Source organism: Akebia trifoliata, chromosome 8 (assembly GCF_017979445.1).
Source record: "Akebia trifoliata isolate Shusen 1 chromosome 8, ASM1797944v1, whole genome shotgun sequence".
Lineage (NCBI taxonomy): Eukaryota > Viridiplantae > Streptophyta > Magnoliopsida > Ranunculales > Lardizabalaceae > Akebia > Akebia trifoliata.
In genome coordinates this window covers 48339732-48358607 of record NC_141382.1, presented here as the reverse complement: position 1 = coordinate 48358607, position 18876 = coordinate 48339732, and the positions used below count along the sequence as shown (strand labels likewise).

Genomic DNA, 18876 nt, shown 5'->3' with positions numbered 1-18876 from the left:
CAGATAATGATAGTGACGATTTTGAGCTCTATTGTTGTTGTTTTTTTTTTTTTCTTTTTCTTTTGTAAAATTCATGATACTTGACTTAGGATTGTCGTGTTGGTCCACTAGCCCACTAAACCTAGCCCAATTTACTCCCAAAAAATAAGATTTATGACCTTAATTTTTAACCTACAAAAGTAAGACTGCACTAAAAAAATATTCAACCTATTAAATCCAGGCAAAGATAAGCCTAATAATGCCTATCACAACTGCTAATATATTGCATGTATTTATGTTATATATAGTTAGATTTATGAATTTGTACATCATAAAATAACTAATTAATATTTTTCAATTATGATGAAGGTTAGAACCCTATTTTAATAGCAAGTAGCATTAAATTATCCCAAATAATTTCAAAAGGTGCATGAATTTAAAATATGAAGATCATATTGAAATCCAACCTAATCCTGTTAGGACCGACTCTAGAATAAGTAGAATTAGGAATATGGGTTTTTAGGGTTGGTATACGATACAACCCACCTCTTCATGTTGGATTAGGGCTCATCCATCCCAGCCCAAACCGGTACACCTTAATACTTGATCAACCCCAACAACATTTTCTATTTTATTTTTTCTCTTCAAAATAATTTTTCATAGAGTTGTGATTTTCTGACTCGAAAATTTTCACTCATCGTGTATGCGACGAGCACAAAATCGTAGATCTTTTTTCTCGGGATACACAAGAAAAATGAACAATGATTATGTGTCATTGCCAAGTCAATCAAGTACAAATCGAGTGAAAAGTTTTGAATTAGAAAATCATTAGCGTTTTTCATATTACAAGGACACATGGCAATTTTGAATTCATCCAACATCATCTTAACAACCTCCTTTATTTATTTGATCACACTCCATAGTGGTTTAGCACTGACACTTCATCAAAATGAGAAAATTCGATGTCCTTAGAAATTTAATCACAAAAATAACAATAAAAATATAAAACGGGCGAGGATTTGGTAATTCGGCTAAGAAATCGGCGAGGAGATAAAAACCTACCGGTTTTTTTAATAAAAAAGCGGGTACGAGAGCGGGGGTTATATGGATGGGGTATTGGAGATGGCGGCGTAGCATTAGTGGTTCCTCTTCTGGTTTGCTAGTTCTGCTCTCCAACGATCTTCTCTCTAGGGCTAGGGTTAGGGTTTGTTCCCATAAAAGTCTATTTTCTCTTTCTTCTGCTACATCTTCTCGCACCCTCACAACTACCGTTGCTGCCGCCACCACTTCAGCCACCATGACTGTAATCGAATCTCAGATGGAGTGGCCTGCGAAGAGAGTTAGGGACACTTTCTTCAGTTTCTTTGAGGGGAAGAATCATATCAACTGGATTTCCAGTCCTGTTGTCCCAGTCAACGATCCAACTCTTCTCTTCGCCAATGCTGGTTTGATTCTCTCTCACTCTCTCTCGTTATTCAGTCTAGATTCTGATTTTGTTTTGTAATCGGTTTGAATCTGAGTGATCTCGTGCTATTAATTTTATTTGGTGAATTTGGTTATTTTGATGTGCTGTTGCATCTGTATTCTTCTTAAATGTTATGTTATAATGTGTAAGTTTTGATTTTTTTGAGTAATTTTGGTTGAATCTCACTTTTCAAAAAAAAAAAAAAATTTGATTGAATCTTACTTTTTGTTTCTGGAGGTTACTTGTTTCCATTTCGTTTTTGTGTTTCATCTTGATCAACTATTGTTTTATTTCTTGAAAATTTTGAAAATGTGTCTAAAAACTAGAGGAACAATAGCTTAAGATTTCAAACTTTGATATATTTTTTATCAGTCTCAATTTCATTAGCTTTAATCTGTATCCAGCTTGGTTTTGACAAAGAAATTCCTTAATTTGTCAATATTTGGGAGATCTACATTGAAATTCTTCAAGGAAAATCTGGAAATATTTAAAAATAGTATATTTAGGTGTACCTTATGTACAAGTCTAATTGTTTGAAGCTTGAACCATGGTGTGTAACTTAAACACTTGAATAGCTTTTCGTCCCTTTTATTATTTTTTTGCTAGAATCGAGGAGTTCGTAAGCATAGTACTTTTTTTGTATTTTCCTTTAAAATTTCCATTATAAAGATAACTGCAAATTTAGAGGAAACATTATGTAGGCTATCTTGGATTGTCATTATTTTGAAAAGATTTTATCATGAAAAAAAAATCTTTATAAAAGCTTTTATGACAATGCCTTCAAAAAAAAAAAAAAAAATCTGTTCTGATTTTTCTAATTTCTCTATGAATCCATGTATCCTATTTTAGGGTTCACCATATCAGACGTACCCATGTTAGTTTCTAACACACATATCCATACGAATGCAATAACTTGTGCTAGATCCCCTTTTCCTTGATGCAATTCTGAATGTCATCATATTCCTACCAAGTTTCCTGATTTGAATTACCTTCCCCTTCTATCTCCAACCTCTTTTGGTTCTCTTTTAACAAAGTAGGCCATTTATCTTATATCATCGTATTCAATGCTTTTAAATTTTCATATTCCTTTATTGATCTAAATTTGAAAGATATTGATATTTTTTCCTTTCTAGATTCCTCCTCCTTATCCTTGGGCATCTTTTATTTGTGGTCCTTATCTATCTTTTAATGCAAACATCCCAAACCATTGACCTGGTTTGCGTTGTCAGACTCTCATTAGATAGCACCAATTTTTTGTGTGGTTTCTTTCATTTGCATTGTGATGCTATTTTATCTCCCTTTTTCTCATTGTATCCCACCAACTATATCTCCCTGATTGACAAAGTCCCTGTATTTTTAGAGGTTAAAACAAACACTTTCTAGACTAGCCTCTTAAATGTAATCATCCAGCCAAGTTCTAGACCCTCATCTACTTCTCACCCAACTGGTGTCATTGCATGGAAGGGACCCCAAGCCAATGCACTTTGCTTCCACGACCACACTAGTGTGAGATTGGACAAAGCAAATTACCACTCATGTGAAAGGATTTGACAAAAGTTTCATGAAGTCTTCCTTTCTTGTCCAAGCTTCAAACTGGTACTGGCAAGCTATACACTGGCTGAGTACTTTGAAATGGGGGAAAATGGATGACCTTTCTTTTGGGAAGACCATCTTCTTTTCCTGTTCCAAAGAAGACCCTCTTGCACACAAAAAAATAAAATAAAATAGCTATTCACAATTTTACATAAATCCTGTTCTTCTTCTTCTTGGTTTTTTTTTTTTTTTTTTAGTTTTGAAATTGTCTTGGCCCTTACACTTGTCTAAGAAATTTACCATGAGACCACTTTGCGAAACACCCTAGTTCTCTAGCTTCCAAATACCTTAATGTTGAATGCAATGGTGGCCATACCTCAACAAAAACATAGCCTTCATTGTCCTTGGTCACCTCGACCACTATAAATGAAATCTGCATTTACCTATCAAAAAATATATATGCACTATTCTTATTCTTGTGTATGCAGCTTGATCATCCACGGCTTCATAATCTCCTTTCTATTGAATGCCTTGCTATATCATTATATGGCCGAAATTCAGAATGACATGTTCTATGTACACAGGCATGAACCAGTTCAAGCCCATTTTTTTAGGAACTGCTGATCCTAGCACTCCCTTAAGTAAACTAACTCGTGCCTGCAACACTCAAAAGTGCATTCGAGCTGGTGGGAAACACAATGATCTTGATGATGTGGGGAAAGATACCTACCATCATACCTTCTTTGAGATGCTTGGAAACTGGTCATTTGGAGATTATTTCAAAAAGGAAGCCATCACATGGGGATGGGAGCTTCTCACACAGGTTTGTAGATGCCACCTAATTGAGGCTTTAAGTTCAAAATTTCCTGTTTCATTTTTATTTTTTGGTAAAAGAGAACTACTCATAAATAAGAACGGGAATTATATGATGGAATTTCTTTTTCACTTTCTGTTTGCTAGTTTATGTTTTATCAGTATCTTTGCTGAAATATAATACATTGACCTGATTGTACAAAATTTACTGCTTGAGCTTCAGTTTGTGTTTTATTTTAGAGCTTACCCATCTTTATTATTCTTGAGCTTTTATGAATTTGCTTTCCTGATGAACTGATCATTTAATTATTGAATTTGTGCTTGTGCTTATTGGTTTACAGGTGTATAAACTACCAGCAGACCGGATTTATGCTACTTATTTTGGTGGCGACGAGAGATTGGGCCTTGCTGCAGATAATGAAGCTAGGGATATATGGCTAAATTTTTTGCCTCCTGGGCGTGTACTACCGTTTGGCTGTAAAGTAATTTTTCCTAGTATTTTTATTTTATAGTTTTTTAAATTGGGCATTACAGAACTTTTAATGTATGAGTACTTCTTGTGGTTGAATATTTGACATTTATTTACCCCATCTCTGTGTAATCTATGACACCTAGATATTTCAATATGACCAGCATACCCATATCTACACAATACTATACCCCAATACCGAATACTGCCTGGTTGTTTCTACTTCATAATTTTCTCATTTCATACAATACTATTAGTTGTTCTCTTGTCATGGTACAATATATTGTCTTCATTTATTTGTTTGCCTGTTGTAGTTTCAACCTCTATTATCCCGTTATTAATAAATTTACTTGATTTGATAAACGAATAATGCATGTCCTATTTCTTGTGCTTTGAACTATTGAGTAGGACAACTTTTGGGAGATGGGTGATACTGGTCCTTGTGGGCCTTGCACTGAAATACATTTTGATAGAATTGGTGGTCGGGATGCCTCTTTGTTGGTCAACAACGATGATCCCACATGCATTGAGATATGGAATCTTGTATTTATTCAGGTATAACATCACAAGTTTTATCTTGGTTCTTTATTGATAGTTTATTTTATCGTCCCCTCTTTTTCCTGGTTTGTCATGGAATCTCACTATTTTTATTATCATTAACGTATATCTGGCTTCTCTTCTGCAGTTCAATAGGGATAGTGATGGCTCTCTGAAATCTCTTCCTGCAAAACATGTTGACACTGGGATGGGTTTTGAACGCTTGACTTCAATTCTTCAGAACAAAATGAGCAACTATGATACCGATGTGTTCATGCCCATTTTTCATGCTATCCAACAAGTACGGTCATAATGCAGTAAACTTGTTTCTATACTGTTTTAGTCTTACTAATGTCTGAATCAGCTGGTACTCACTCCTAGACCTTTTCAGTTACACTAAATATAAAAATGGGCATACTGTTGGATAAAGATTGGCTTCCAAGTTCCAAGGATACAAACTTGCCTTATGTGTAAAATTTCTGAGTGGACATTTTTCATATTTCAAACGATTATTTTATGATATGATTGTTATATGGATTGGTTGATTTTGTGATTTCTCCCTTTTCATTGGTAAAACAAGATATTATTGCAATGGGGACAAAAAAGCCAAATAATACAACAAAGAGCCAGTGTCATAGTGTCTCCTTAATCCAAACCCAAAGGTGAAAATAATAGGATGAAGGAGGACCTACTAACAATAGCATCCCATTTGAATACAAAGTTGTCAGACAGATCCTCTGAAATCTCAAGGGATTGAAGACCATCTTCCAACTTCTTTATCAATTGATAAAATTGTATACGAAGTTATCAAAGATGGATCTTTTGGAGTCTCATAGTATATCTTGCGTTGAAGTTCAAAATGAAGACATTTGGATTTGAGGTAGCTAATGGTTTTCATTATAGGGTCAATGATTTATGAGTCTTTTTTCTAGTGAAGGTTACAAGGTTATGAACTATAATGGCAATAATGCATGGTGTGTGAAATGCTTATTTATTCAATTAACAATGGACCAATTAAGTTTTGGTAGGACAGTCTTCTAAAATTTTGTTTCTCAATTTGTTTGTAGGCTACAGGAGCTCAACCATACTCAGGAAAGGTTGGAGCTGATGATGTTGACAAAGTTGACATGGCCTATAGGGTTGTGGCTGATCATATAAGAACTCTTTCATTTGCCATTGCTGATGGGTCTTGTCCAGGTAAACTTTTTTAGGATTGAAAATGTCTTATAGCTTGTTCAATTGCTTTCTTGTGTGTTTTTTCTCTATTTGAGGTCTGTGACCTCAACTAATGAGGTGGAGGTTTGCATTTGTGCTCCATTGGGGATTTATAAGTTCTTCAACTTGCTCTTGGGAAGCCACTTAACTAGGGAGATTTTTTGTATGTAGTCCATTGGGTGACCAGACTTTTTGATGGGCTTTGTTGTTTTGTTATTATGTTTCAATATATTAAATATTTTGTGAGAGCCTTCAACATTTTTTATTGGCAACTCCTTGGAACAGCATTGATTTAGGCGCATGCCTACATAGCCATAGGACTGAGGCATTAAAACTAATATTTTATTTTATTTTATTTTTTTGTATTAAAAGGAATAATAAGTTTTTCCTTATGAATGCATCTCGACTTCTTGGAGATAGAACTTGTCTCTCTTCCTTGGTTCTAATAATCTGGGTATTTTCTACCTAAGATCTTCATCTTCTTTCTGATTGTGAGTTCTTGTGGTTTATAGTTTCTGCTGGCATTATTTAATATCAGAAATCATTCCCTTTCTTGGAAGTTAAGATTTGATCAGCAGAACTCATGCCACCAAGAAGAGGAAACAAGCGCAATCTCACTCATTGGATGGAATAATTAGAAATTTTGATTTTTTTTGGGGGGGGGGGGGGGGGGGAAGATCACTTGAAAGAATTGCAAAATTGTAGGATTTTCGTGTGGTACATTGAAGATCAAGTTGTAATTGGTCCAGAGCTGGGTCAAATAAATTGACGGGCTTTCATCTGGCCCAAATTGTAGTTGGTCCCATATCTTCTGGCCTTCATGAAACTGTCCCCCTAAATATGCCAAGCAAAACTAGCATGCCTAGTCATCTTGATAAGTTGTTTTAAGAATGCATTCACAGGTAACATGATTTTGCCATTTATAAGTTTATATAAAAAATTTGCTACATGTATGATTTTCTTACTACAATGAAGGCATTAGTATTCATCTTTTGCTTTTGTATATCTTTACTACCTCCGTTCTACTGCATTGCCTCGTTGAAATTGTCATTCAATTTGAACTCTTGACTATGTCCAATTTGATATGTAGGCAACGAGGGTCGAGAATATGTTCTACGGCGTATTCTTAGGCGAGCTATTCGTTATGGAAGTGAAGTCCTAAAAGCTGAAGAGGGTTTCTTCAATGGGTAGGCATGATAACTGTGTTTATATGTAATCCATGGGAATTGGATGGTGGTTCTGCTTTTCCTTGATTTGATTTACGTTTCCTTTAAGTCGTTGCTAATTGTATAAGTATGCCTGTAAGGTTTATACTTAAAGCATTGGTATTGAGCATTGTATTGGTCTTTGACGAAATGATACATAGGGTGGAAACACCAATGGAAATGCATGGAAACACATCAATTTTTTGGAAAGTTGGTACATAGAGGACCAAGAATAACTTTTCCAAAAAAAAAAGACCAAAAATATGTTAAAACTAGCATTGAAGTGTACTCTGGAGTCATAGTCTAGTAACTACACTAACGTAACTTGGATAATAGGAGTTAGAAGTTAAAACTGTGTTTGTCTTGACCAAACAGAGTTTCGTTGATATTAGAATTGTGTTTTATTTTCCATCATAACCATATTGTATTATGTATTGGCCAATATGAGGGATGAGTAGATATACTTCTAACTTCTTCTTTTTCACGCATGTGCATCTACTGTTTGTATAACTCTGATGGTGAATAAGTATGCATGCATCTTTGCTAGCTTTATGAAAGTTGTAATCCCGACTCTTAGTCTCTCAGTTATGTCGTGCACTTATGCATATTCATTACTACTTAAATGCATTTCTCAGCTGGTACAGTATCTACATAACCTATAACATTTTGATCTGTTACCCCCCCCCCCCCCCCCCCAAATATTTTCTGTAGAAGCCTATTGATAAGGAAAGAATTCAATACTGTATCATCCCTATTAGTTGAAACCTTGAACGATTTTCCTCATGCTTATATGGTGAAAGTGTATCAATATGGATTTAATTCTTGGTTTATAGAATTATTGAGGAAAGACGAACATTCTAATGGTCATACTTATGGCTATTGTTCTTTATTTTCTTACATAATTTATATCTAATGATTGTTGTCTAGGCTTGTAAGTGTTGTGGTGAAAGTGATGGGAGATGTCTTTCCAGAACTGAAGCAACATGAAGTGAAAATCAGAGACACCATTGCAGCAGAAGAAACGAGTTTTGGAAAGACATTACTTAAGGTGGTTGCATCTTCAATTTTTTAACATCCCTTTTTCTCGTGTTTCTTTCTGTCTAAAAACCTATTTTATATCATTTTTTGTTTTATAGAACTATTTTACCCAGATGTTTCGTAATGAGTGTCATGGCAGTGTGATGTAAATGCTTTGTCTATGTTGTATCCTTGGCATTTCAAGGTAACATAGCTTTTGAGAATGAATGAAACTTGACTGACCATTTATCTGTTTCCAGGGAATTGAGAAGTTTAAGAAGGCTGCTCAGGATCTTAAGGGGAAAATATTGAGTGGTCAGGCAAGTGCATTTTTAATGTATTTTTTTTTTCTAATTGTAACCATATGCCTTGATGTTGCCTTTATTTTCTCTAGCTTTTCTTAGTTTTTCAATTATTTCATAGTTAGGTTTAGTTGCGATATGGATTCGCTATGAAGCAATGCTACGCTCTCATGTTCGTGTCAGGAACTACGTGTGAAGTTGTTGTACAGTCCTGACTTCCACATAATAAACTCCAAGCCTTGCCTATGCATGTGTTTCACCTAGCTGGGACTCTTATCACCTAAATAGGAACTAAGCAGACTCTAGGAAAAGAACTGTGCTTTGCCTAAACGCTAAGGTGCTCGGCATTTCGACATTCTCCTGGGCTAGACATATAAAGTAAATGCTATATGTGCCTTGCATATTACAAAACCGTATATATTTCTCCTTATCAAACGTGTGAGAACACTTTACCTCTTTTTACTGCGTGATGGAGGGCTATTAGGATGAAATTCAACGCATGGGATGAGTGCATGTGTAAAAAATGCGGCCCCTTTGATTGTTGAGACTGCCTGCCACGTGTATGAAACCCACTCTACTAAGAGTGTAGAGGCAAATATGTCTTGTAAGGGGTGTTTATTTTCACTCACAATTTATTTAAATAATATAGTCCAGAGATTACTTGACTGACAGCTTCATTCTTTTTCTTTATCTCGTTTTTCTCTTTTACTTTTCTGTAGCTTCCTTTCATTTTATTTTCCCCAGCAGGGGTTTTATTTTTTATCCACAGTGATTGGAAGTTGTGGCATTTTGAAAAATCCGAACATAGAAAAAACTACCATTTTTTAAGAGATAGGAAAGAAGAGACACACAGATTATATAATAGGTTGCAATAAAGTTGCTTGACAGTATTGTAAATTATGGGGAACTTCAGGGATTGTTATGAAGTTGCCCTCCATATATTACAACAGTACCTTAGATAATAGTATTATCATTAACTTATAGTATAGGGGCATTTTGGAAAAATCCAAAATGTTAATGTCACAAAGGGTCTGCTTTCATTATTGGTAGGGATTAATTTTATTGCTGTTACTGTAGCAGGTTGGTGTCAGTTTGAGTGTGGGAGGCATGGTTTAAAGTATTGGTTTCCTGGATTGGCTCAGGAATGACGATCCTGAGTCAAATGATCCCAAGCTGCCTTGGCTTAGTCGTGTGATCCTATATGAAAGAACCAAACCCATTAGCTGTTCCCTGTTTTCCTTCTCAGATTCTGTGTCTCACAGAAATAAACTGCTTTAGATCCCTGTTTCTTCCCCACATGATATGTCTTCCTCTCATTCAATACCCTATAACCAAATTATTAGAGAAACAGAAAAACCTAAGATGAACAACAGAACATTATGAAATTTAGATTTGGCTGTCATTTGAGAATTTGTAGCTGAAAGGAGATAGAACTTCAGCTGAAATGTATAAGAAAGCGAAGGGAAATCCCAGACTCTGGGCTTCAATTTACAACAGATTCCAAAGCACCATTAAAGAAGGCCGGGTCTAAGCTCTCAAGTGGTGGAATCCCTGGAAGAAACCTGTATAAACTCCAAAGACATGTTTTTATACTTCCAATCCAAAGCATTCATGTCTTATAGAACCATAACAGGCTGCAAGGATAATAAAAAGCTAATATTCTTATGAAAACATTATTATCATATCTATTTATTCTATGCCTTGTGATTAAAGGAAAACTTTCTTTTTGATAGGTATTATTATCATATCTATTTATTCTAATGGCGAATCCGTTAACCATCCCTTTATTCATTGCTTAGTGGTTCATCAGGTTTGGTCTCATTTTTTATCCTTATTTAATGTCTCCTGGTGTTCCCCTCGCTCTGTTCTTTTGCTTTTTGATAGAAGGAGGTCCACACACTTTGTCATTAAAGAGGATTCTTTGGAATTTTGTTCCTCCAGCTATTTTCTGGGGATTGTGGAAAGAAAGGAATGTGCGTATTTTTTAAGGGATCAAGCTTATTACCCATGAAATCATCTTTAGCATTGTGGGTTTGTTATTTTATTGGTGTAAGCATTTTAAGAGTTTAGGGGGTTTCGGTTTTAGGACTTTTTGTTTAGATGGGGATTTCGTTTGGTTTCTTGTTCTCTGTTTTGTTTTCTTCTCTTGTATTCTCTTTTGTGAACTCCGTGTCCCCTTCTCAATAAAATTTTGGCTATCAAAATTATAAAATAAAGGAAAACTTAGATTAATTCTGAATTACGTCTGATTTGTGGATTACAGTAAAATAAGAGAAGAAGAACCAACTTAGCTAAGTGGTAAGATTTGTCGAGTTTTTTTCCCGCATCCTAAGTTCAAACCCCCTTGAATCCAACTTCATTTGCTAACTGCTAACCCTATACCTATAAAAAAACAGTAATAAGGGAAACAGAAAATACCTTCCAAGGTTCGGTTTCTCATTTGGGTGGCAGCAGCTAAAATTATTAACTGTCGACAACCTTATTGTTTGGGGTATGTTATTAGTAAAACCCTGCTTCACGTGTAAATCAGCCGGAGAGTCTGTCTTCCATACCTTAATTCATCGTGGTATCGCATATGCTGTGTGAACACATTTCATATCCCTATTCCATATTTCACACTATTTTCCCTTCTCAATCCTTTCATGTTTCGTAAGTTGGCAATGTCAGGCTTTTCAAGGGAAAGCTAGGATTCTATGTCATTTACTTCATTTTGCAGTGTCCTGAGCCTTTTGAAGGAGAGAAACTCTCGTACTTTCGATGGGAAGGAGCAAGCATTGCATGATATTACTCTTATCATTACGGGTTTTATATATCTTTGGTGCAATTTATTTGTAGGATTCAAAGGCTTCTTCTTTGAAGACTTCCTATTTCGGAGAGGTTTAGTGTGTAAGCCTGAGAGCTAACTTTCTGTAGTGTTTTGCAATGATCTCCTCAAGCATCGCACTTCACTTTTCTTTTAATTTATAAAATACTCGATGTTACTTTTCAAAAAAAAAAATATCTATTAGTTTTCATTAAGATAATTGAACTTGGACTAGTTTGATTCAAATTCTAGGTTGACTACAATTGAATCAATCACCATATGATTATGTACAGTTAGGGGTTGCTTAGTCGACCTGATTGATCGGACTGTCCAATCAATCCTATGCATATTATTCCATTTCTGATTTGGGCAATCTGTTGTGAGGACTGGATCACATGTGAATTCTGAGTTGTCCATGACCTGTCCTTTAACCATACAATGGGAGGTATGTCATCAAGTCAAGTACGTTGGAGTTTCATCACTTTTATCATCATCATCACAGTTTGTATCATAATGTCTTGATGTAGACATTTTGACTGAGACATACCTGGAGATTGAGACTTAAAACTATTAAGTGTATGTACTCATTTTAGAACGAGGCCTTTATTTTTCAGAGTCAAATTCCCAGCTTTTTGGGTAGCTTAGTTTGGAGCTTTCTAACTAATTAGCATTAGGTCTTGGGTCTCGCGCTTGACTGTATGAATATCTTTGCTTGCAGGATGCATTTGTCTTGTGGGACACTTATGGGTTTCCATTGGATCTCACTCAGGTTTGTAGAGTGGTTTATGGTTTTATCCTTTCCATATTTTCCTATCTGTGACTGGTTAGGATGTAAGTCTAACCGTTGTATCTTTTTTATTTCTTGCAGCTGATGGCAGAAGAAAGAGGACTTACAGTTGATGTGGAGGGTTTCAATATTGCCATGGATGAAGCAAGGAAAAGATCTAGAAATGCTCAGAATAAGGTATTCAAATTTTAATGACCTGCTTTGTTCGTTTATTCTCTTTTTGTTCGTATTCATCGTACCAATAGAAATGTTGAAGACAAACCTTGTATTACCTAATCAGGCTGCTGCGCATGCCTTGAGAAGGGGGGAAGGATTAAAGAAAAAGAAAAAAAGGAATAAAGGAAAGGAAAATAGAGCCTGCATGCCATTTATATTCAATAATATATCATTTGTATTTTGATGATTAGTTGCTGTGTAGTTGTGCACTCAGTGGTGAAACATTGAGTTCCTATAATTAGAATTTCTGGTTTGTAGTTTTATGGTCTGATTTTAAATAGGGTTCAATATCACGTTCGATAAGCATGAGATACACAACTGATTCCCTTTCCATTCTTAAGTTGTTATGTCCAAGCATCTTTCTGGCGCTTTTCTGCTTATATTATTTCTTGCAGCAAGGTGGTGGTGCTATTGTCATGGATGCTGATGCCACCTCAGAACTGCACAAGAAGGGAGTGGCTGCAACAGATGATAGCAGCAAGTTTATATGGTTCCAGGTTAGTAGAGATAAAGATTAATAGATTGTATTTGCAGAATTATGTGCTAGAAATACTAAATGGGGTTGATCTTTGATGTGTGATAGAATTAGTACTAAAATCTATGAAGAAAACTTAGCTGAATGGATAATAAGTTTTTCTTCCCTAAACAACAAAAGTAGTTGTAAATTATGACCCTTTTTTTTATAGATAAATTATAATAATCCTATATCGTTGATTATTTTTCCGTTGCCACGATATTGTTTCCTTTGTGCGATTAAGTAGTTTTCTTTGACTTGCATAATTTGTTTCTAATCTTCATGGTAAGATTTATTTGTCATATTCTTCAATTTTTTATTGTTCCAGGATCATGAAAGTGTAATAAAAGCCATCTACACTGGAACTGAGTTCTTGGAAAGTGCTGCTGCTGGTGATGACGAAGTTGGTATTGTTCTGGAAACCACAAGCTTCTATGCCGAACAAGGTGGTCAGGTACTGTATTCAAAGCAAATGATTTACTTGGTTACTGTGATGATTTTTCTGGATTCAAATGATCTTTTGTAGAAAGAAGCTTGTGCCCTGGAGACTTACGTTCAAATATGGTAAACCATTAAAATCAATCTCACTTGAGCTTTATGCATACTTAATTTCTCTGTCAGAGCTCGAGATGCCAAGTTATTTGTGTAAACTCGAAGTCTGTGATGCACCACTTAAATCTCATATATATATATATATATACATATGGGAAAAGGAATTGTTACCTGTATGGGAAAATAAATCCCAAAAAATAAAAATAAATAAATAAATAGTTGTCGTGGGTGGGGGAAGGGAATGATTAAACTATAAACTTCTTTACCATGGATGGGAACTCTTCAATTATAAACAAAATCCTTCAGATTAAATTCTTTAATATAATCAACAATTAAGTGGAGAGTTGAGATCATTGGACAAACCAACAGATTGGATTGTCCATATTTTAGACTACCTGACCTAGTCTGTCCAGGCTTATGTTGGGTTTGAACTGGCTCTAGGCATTCCAAGTGAGGTCATCCGTTGTCTTACAATCAATGATGGTAATGGGTGGACAATCATTTGTTTTTTTATTTCATCATGAACTAGTAATATTGTGTTACCTAGTAGATTATTTGTGAAAGCATTGTGCATTGCGCTTCTTGACTATGTTCACATAATTTTTCCAAGAGACGGTGCATGTAATTTGCAATATACAATCACTAGTCGTGGGAAATTTTTATAAGATGGCAATGATGTCGGCTATGTATGCTTTATGGAGTGGAATATTGGCAAGCAATAAACAGCATCTACATAGGTGTCTTCTGCTAGCATGTGATAGAGAGCTCCAATAAACCATGTGGTGGATTTTTGTTTAATTTGCATATTTATCCATCTAATTCTACATCATCCAAACAGATTTCACATTGGTGCCTTCTTGATAGAATACATGCACTTTCTCTTTGTTTGACTAAGTTCATTTGTTCTCAGATATTTGATACTGGATCACTTGAAGGCTCCTTTGGATCATTTCAAGTTTGTAACGTTCAAATTTATGGAGGGTTTGTTCTTCATGTTGGTTCTATCATTGGAGAGGGTGGCAGAATCTGTGTGGGTGACAAAGCAATTTGCAAAGTATGACAAATGATTCTCCTCTGCCCCTTTTTGTCTTTTTCACTCTTGTATTGTTTGTTCACTGTTGTTTATCATTGATGACATGAGCAGGTTGACTATGACAGGCGTACTCTCATTGCTCCAAACCATACTTGCACCCACATGCTAAACTATGCTCTCAGGGTATGCCGCATGCTTTAGTTGTTAACACAGATTTACATGATAACATATCTATGCATCTGGCTCTCTTAAATATCATGTAACCTGAATGCAGGATGTACTTGGTGATCACGTTGACCAGAAGGGCTCCATTGTTCTTCCTGAAAAATTACGATTTGATTTCTCTCATGGTAATATTTATTCTTATGAGTTAATTCAATTGAACACTATCCTTTTTTGAAATCCCTTTGTAATTTCAACAGGCAAGCCCATTCATCCTGATGACTTGAGGAAAATTGAGACCATCGTAAACAAGCAGATCAAAGATGAACTAGATGTATTTGGAAGAGAGGCAACCCTTGCTGATGCCAAGCGGATAGTTGGTTTACGAGCTGTCTTTGGAGAAGTAAGCTGCTTTCTTCTTACATCCAAATTTTAAAGTCAGATTTTTCATGCCACTCTTTATCATGCACTATTTGATTAATAGTGAGATATCTCCATTTATTTATGTGTGTGTGCTGATGTAGGTCTACCCTGACCCAGTTAGGGTTGTGGCAATTGGTAGGAAAGTGGAGGATCTCCTGGCTGATCCAGGCAATAAAGAATGGTTTTCAATCTCAACAGAACTTTGTGGAGGTTGATTTCATTGTCAAACTTTTGTGTGCCTGTTTTTAGAGCCTTCCTGTTAATTTATTTTGAGAGTTGATCTTGTGTAATTATCCAGGGACCCATATATCAAATACACGAGAAGCTAAAGCCTTCGCTCTTTTATCTGAAGAGGGAATTGCCAAGGGAATTCGGAGAATAACTGCTGTTACAACTGATTTCGCTTTTCAGGCAATGGAATTGGCATGCTCACTTGATAAGGAAATCAGTGATGCATCCACAGCTGAAGGAAGCCTTTTGGAGAAGGTAACTACTGAAACTTTTTTTTTTCTACTTGTTCTTGGGTAACCTAGTCCGGCAAGTCAATTTTTTTATTCTATACGACTTGTTTGCATACTACTTACACAATGTTCAGATTTCAATTACTGCAAGTTTCAGTTATTATGTCATTAGTGTGTTTTTTAAATAGTTGCTATATGCTAAGCAGTGGAGCAAATCTATGGGGATTCCTGTGAAAATTTGTGGGGTTAGTGAAGGAGAATTGTGAATGTGCATCAAGGGCACAAGTTATTGGTATTTTTTTTGTGACATTGACAAGCCAAAGATTCTATTGACCATTCCACGGTGAAAATTATGCCTAGATTTAACAAAGAAATTGTGCTGCCCAGTCTAGGTAGAAGAAAATGCAAAGTGATTTGCAAGCCTAAGAAGGACGGGGGGTTGGGCATAAGGGGGCTTAGATTAGCTAATAGAGCACTCCTAGGCAAATGGCTTTGAAGGTTTGGCGAGGAGAGGGGCAATTTGTGGAGGAAGATTATTAAGGCTAAGTACAGTGAGAGGAGGCTAGGCTGGTATAGCGGAGAGGCTAAATATGAGTATGGGTGTAGTGTATGGAAAGGGGTGCTTAAAGTGAGCGAGGATTTTGAGAAAGGGATTAGGTACAAAGCGGGCTTAGGGGACAAAATCAAATTTTGGGAAGATAGATGGTGCGACTCTTTGCCTCTGGCTACTCAATTCCCATCTTTGTACGCCTATTCTATGAAGAAGAACTGCTCAATTTAGTAATGTTTGATTCGCAGTGAGTTCAGTCCTACTTGGGATTTGGGGTTCAGGAGAAACTTTTATGATTGGGAGCTAACCGAGGTGGCATCTTTCCTTGATCTCCTGAATACATTCCATCTTAACGATAGTGAACAGGATAAGTGGGAATGGATGAAGGCTAAGGATAAGAAATTCTCTGTCAGGTCTTTCATAAGTGGCTCACTCCTCTTGCTGAGCGTTCCCTCTCGGGACCCATCATTTGGTCCAGGTCAATTCCCTCTAAAATTTCTTTTTTTCTTTAGTTAGCGTCTCGTGGTAGGATTCTTACGTTGGATAATTTGATTGTTTGGGGCTGGATCACTCCTAATTGTTACCCTCTTTGTATGAGGGAAGGGGAGTCGGTGGATCATATTTTAATTCATTGTTCCTTTTCTTACAATATTTGGTCAATCTTCCTTGGGCTTTTCCGTATTAATTGGGTCTTCCCTTAGAAGTTCTCTTTGTTCTTAGAAGAATGAACTAGTAATGTTTTTCACACCAGAAAACGGTTCTTGTGGGATATGCTTCCAGCGGCTATTGCTTGGGGGATTTGGAACGAGAGAAATAACAGGGTGTTCAACAGTAAGACTACTAGCTCTCATGCAAGTTTCTTAGAGATCTTAGGTCTTTTATATCTTTGGTCCAAGCAGAACATAGAATTCATGGGAATTACTTTTGATGATTTTGTGTTTAGATGGAACTCTTTATGTAATCATTGACATTGTAGTTTTCTTTTTGTTGCTCTTTGCGAGGCTTTCTTGGCCTCCTTGTATCTTTTTTATTTCTATTTCAATATATTATACTTATCAAAAAAACAAAAAAACAAAAATGCAAGTTGGGACCCAAGCCCTACCTTGAGGTGACCTGTAATAGAAAGGTTAATCAAGAACCAATGCATTGCCTGGCTATTATTTAGGTGTTTTGAGTGTTAAAGTTATGTATATACTCTGGAGTCCAGATTATCTCATTTCTCTGCCTCTAGTCCATTTGGCTTGATTCAAGTCACAGCACGCCCAACATTTGATTGTTTGCTTTTTGCACACTTAATTATGCTTTCTCCGAATCTGAGAATCAAATTTTGAATTATATTATTTCTCCACGTCAGAAAGTAGCTTCTCTGAGAAGTCGTGTGGACTCGGCAACTATTCCAGCAGCTATGAAAGCAGATTTGAGAGGAAGGATCTCCCAACTTCAGGTAGTGTTTCTTGATCCAACAAGCCATATGGGACTTATTTCTCCTTTTGTTGGCCAAATTCTCTAGTCAACCCATGGGTTAAAAGAATTTATTTTATTTATCAGGATCAAGTTAGAAAGGCGCAAAAGAAGATAGCTGAAGAAAATATTCAGAAAGCTATCAAGGCTGCAACTGAGATGGCAGAAATTTCTACTTCAGATGGAAAAGCCTTTTGCATCTCTCGTGTTGATGTTGGTCTGGACACAACAGCAGTTCGTGAAGCAGTCCTGAAAGTCGTGGAACAAAAGGTTGGTAACAGCTTCTGGTTTTCCCCTTATCTGACTGTAATTTTCCTTTCAAAGGTGATCGTGGATAAAATTTGGAGTGCTTTGTCCACTTATTACAAAAAGCTAGCTACTATGGACTAGTAGCCCGCCCTATAAATCAGAACTAAATCCCCAAAAAACATAGGGAGTACAAATAAATCTCAACAACAAGAGTGTTTATGAGAACCATAACCACCTCCCAACACAAACAATTGATTTGTGCACTCCTCCACGTGGGTGCAACCATGCATGAGTTATGTCTGCATAATACGCACACAAAACAAAGCTTGTTTACGCCCAAGCACATGGGTATACACACTAAGCTGACTTTCCTGATGGATTGGACAGGGAATATCAATTATGGTATTCAGCACTGATGAAACCACAAACAAGGCCGTGGTGTATGCTGGGGTACCCCAGAAAGGAGATAAGGGCAAGGACTTAGAGGTGTCAGAGTGGTTGACAGCAGCTCTGGGGCCTCTGAAAGGGAAGTGTGGTAGAGGAAAAGGTGGTCTCGCCCAAGGCCAGGTTAGTAGAAGTTTAACATGGTTACCAATACAGATGTTTGAAAGATAATTGAAAAGAAATCAAAATGATTAAATTTGAGCCACATCATATTTAATTTCAGGGAACAGATGCATCACATGTAAAGGAGGCCATGGACGTGGCAACATCATTTGCCTCGATGAAACTGAGGTGATAAGTGCTATCTCATTGTCCAGCAGAAGCATGGATGGACCTCGCAGTTCATTATCTAGTGATGCTGAACCAATATGTTTCATTGATACATAAATTTGAAGGAATAGTGATGGAAAACAAAAGAAGAAAAAAAAGAAATTCAAACATATTTGATGACAAGGCAAGATAGTAACATATTAGTATTCAGTATTTTGTGTCTGACACAGAAGAAGTTTTTATTGATGAAATACAGCAACTGAATATTTATGCGATGCTATTTTTCCAGGATGATTACTGTTCTTATTGATATTACCTAAAAGAGTGATGGATGATCTTTTTGATAATCAAGGGATGGTTTTATTCACTAAAAATTTACCTTTTACTGTAATGCAAATTAACAGTAAAAATGGGTA

The 18876-nt window shown here is 36.2% G+C and overlaps 1 protein-coding gene across 1 annotated transcript; it reads left to right on the top strand.

Moving 5' to 3' along the window:
* Nucleotides 1-1038: 1038 nt before the first annotated feature.
* Nucleotides 1039-18735, top strand: ALATS (Alanyl-tRNA synthetase). The gene is made up of 23 exons (XM_086452999.1): nucleotides 1039-1424; nucleotides 3562-3800; nucleotides 4132-4272; nucleotides 4668-4814; nucleotides 4945-5097; nucleotides 5864-5993; nucleotides 7102-7198; nucleotides 8144-8264; nucleotides 8494-8553; nucleotides 12057-12107; nucleotides 12207-12302; nucleotides 12737-12838; nucleotides 13184-13309; nucleotides 14318-14461; nucleotides 14552-14623; nucleotides 14715-14790; nucleotides 14863-15005; nucleotides 15127-15235; nucleotides 15324-15511; nucleotides 17391-17480; nucleotides 17585-17767; nucleotides 18134-18313; nucleotides 18414-18735. The coding sequence occupies exons 1-23, from the start codon at nucleotides 1088-1090 to the stop codon at nucleotides 18483-18485; spliced, it is 3057 nt and encodes a 1018-aa protein (XP_086309125.1). The 5' UTR covers nucleotides 1039-1087; the 3' UTR covers nucleotides 18486-18735.
* The last annotated feature ends 141 nt before the right edge of the window (nucleotides 18736-18876 follow it).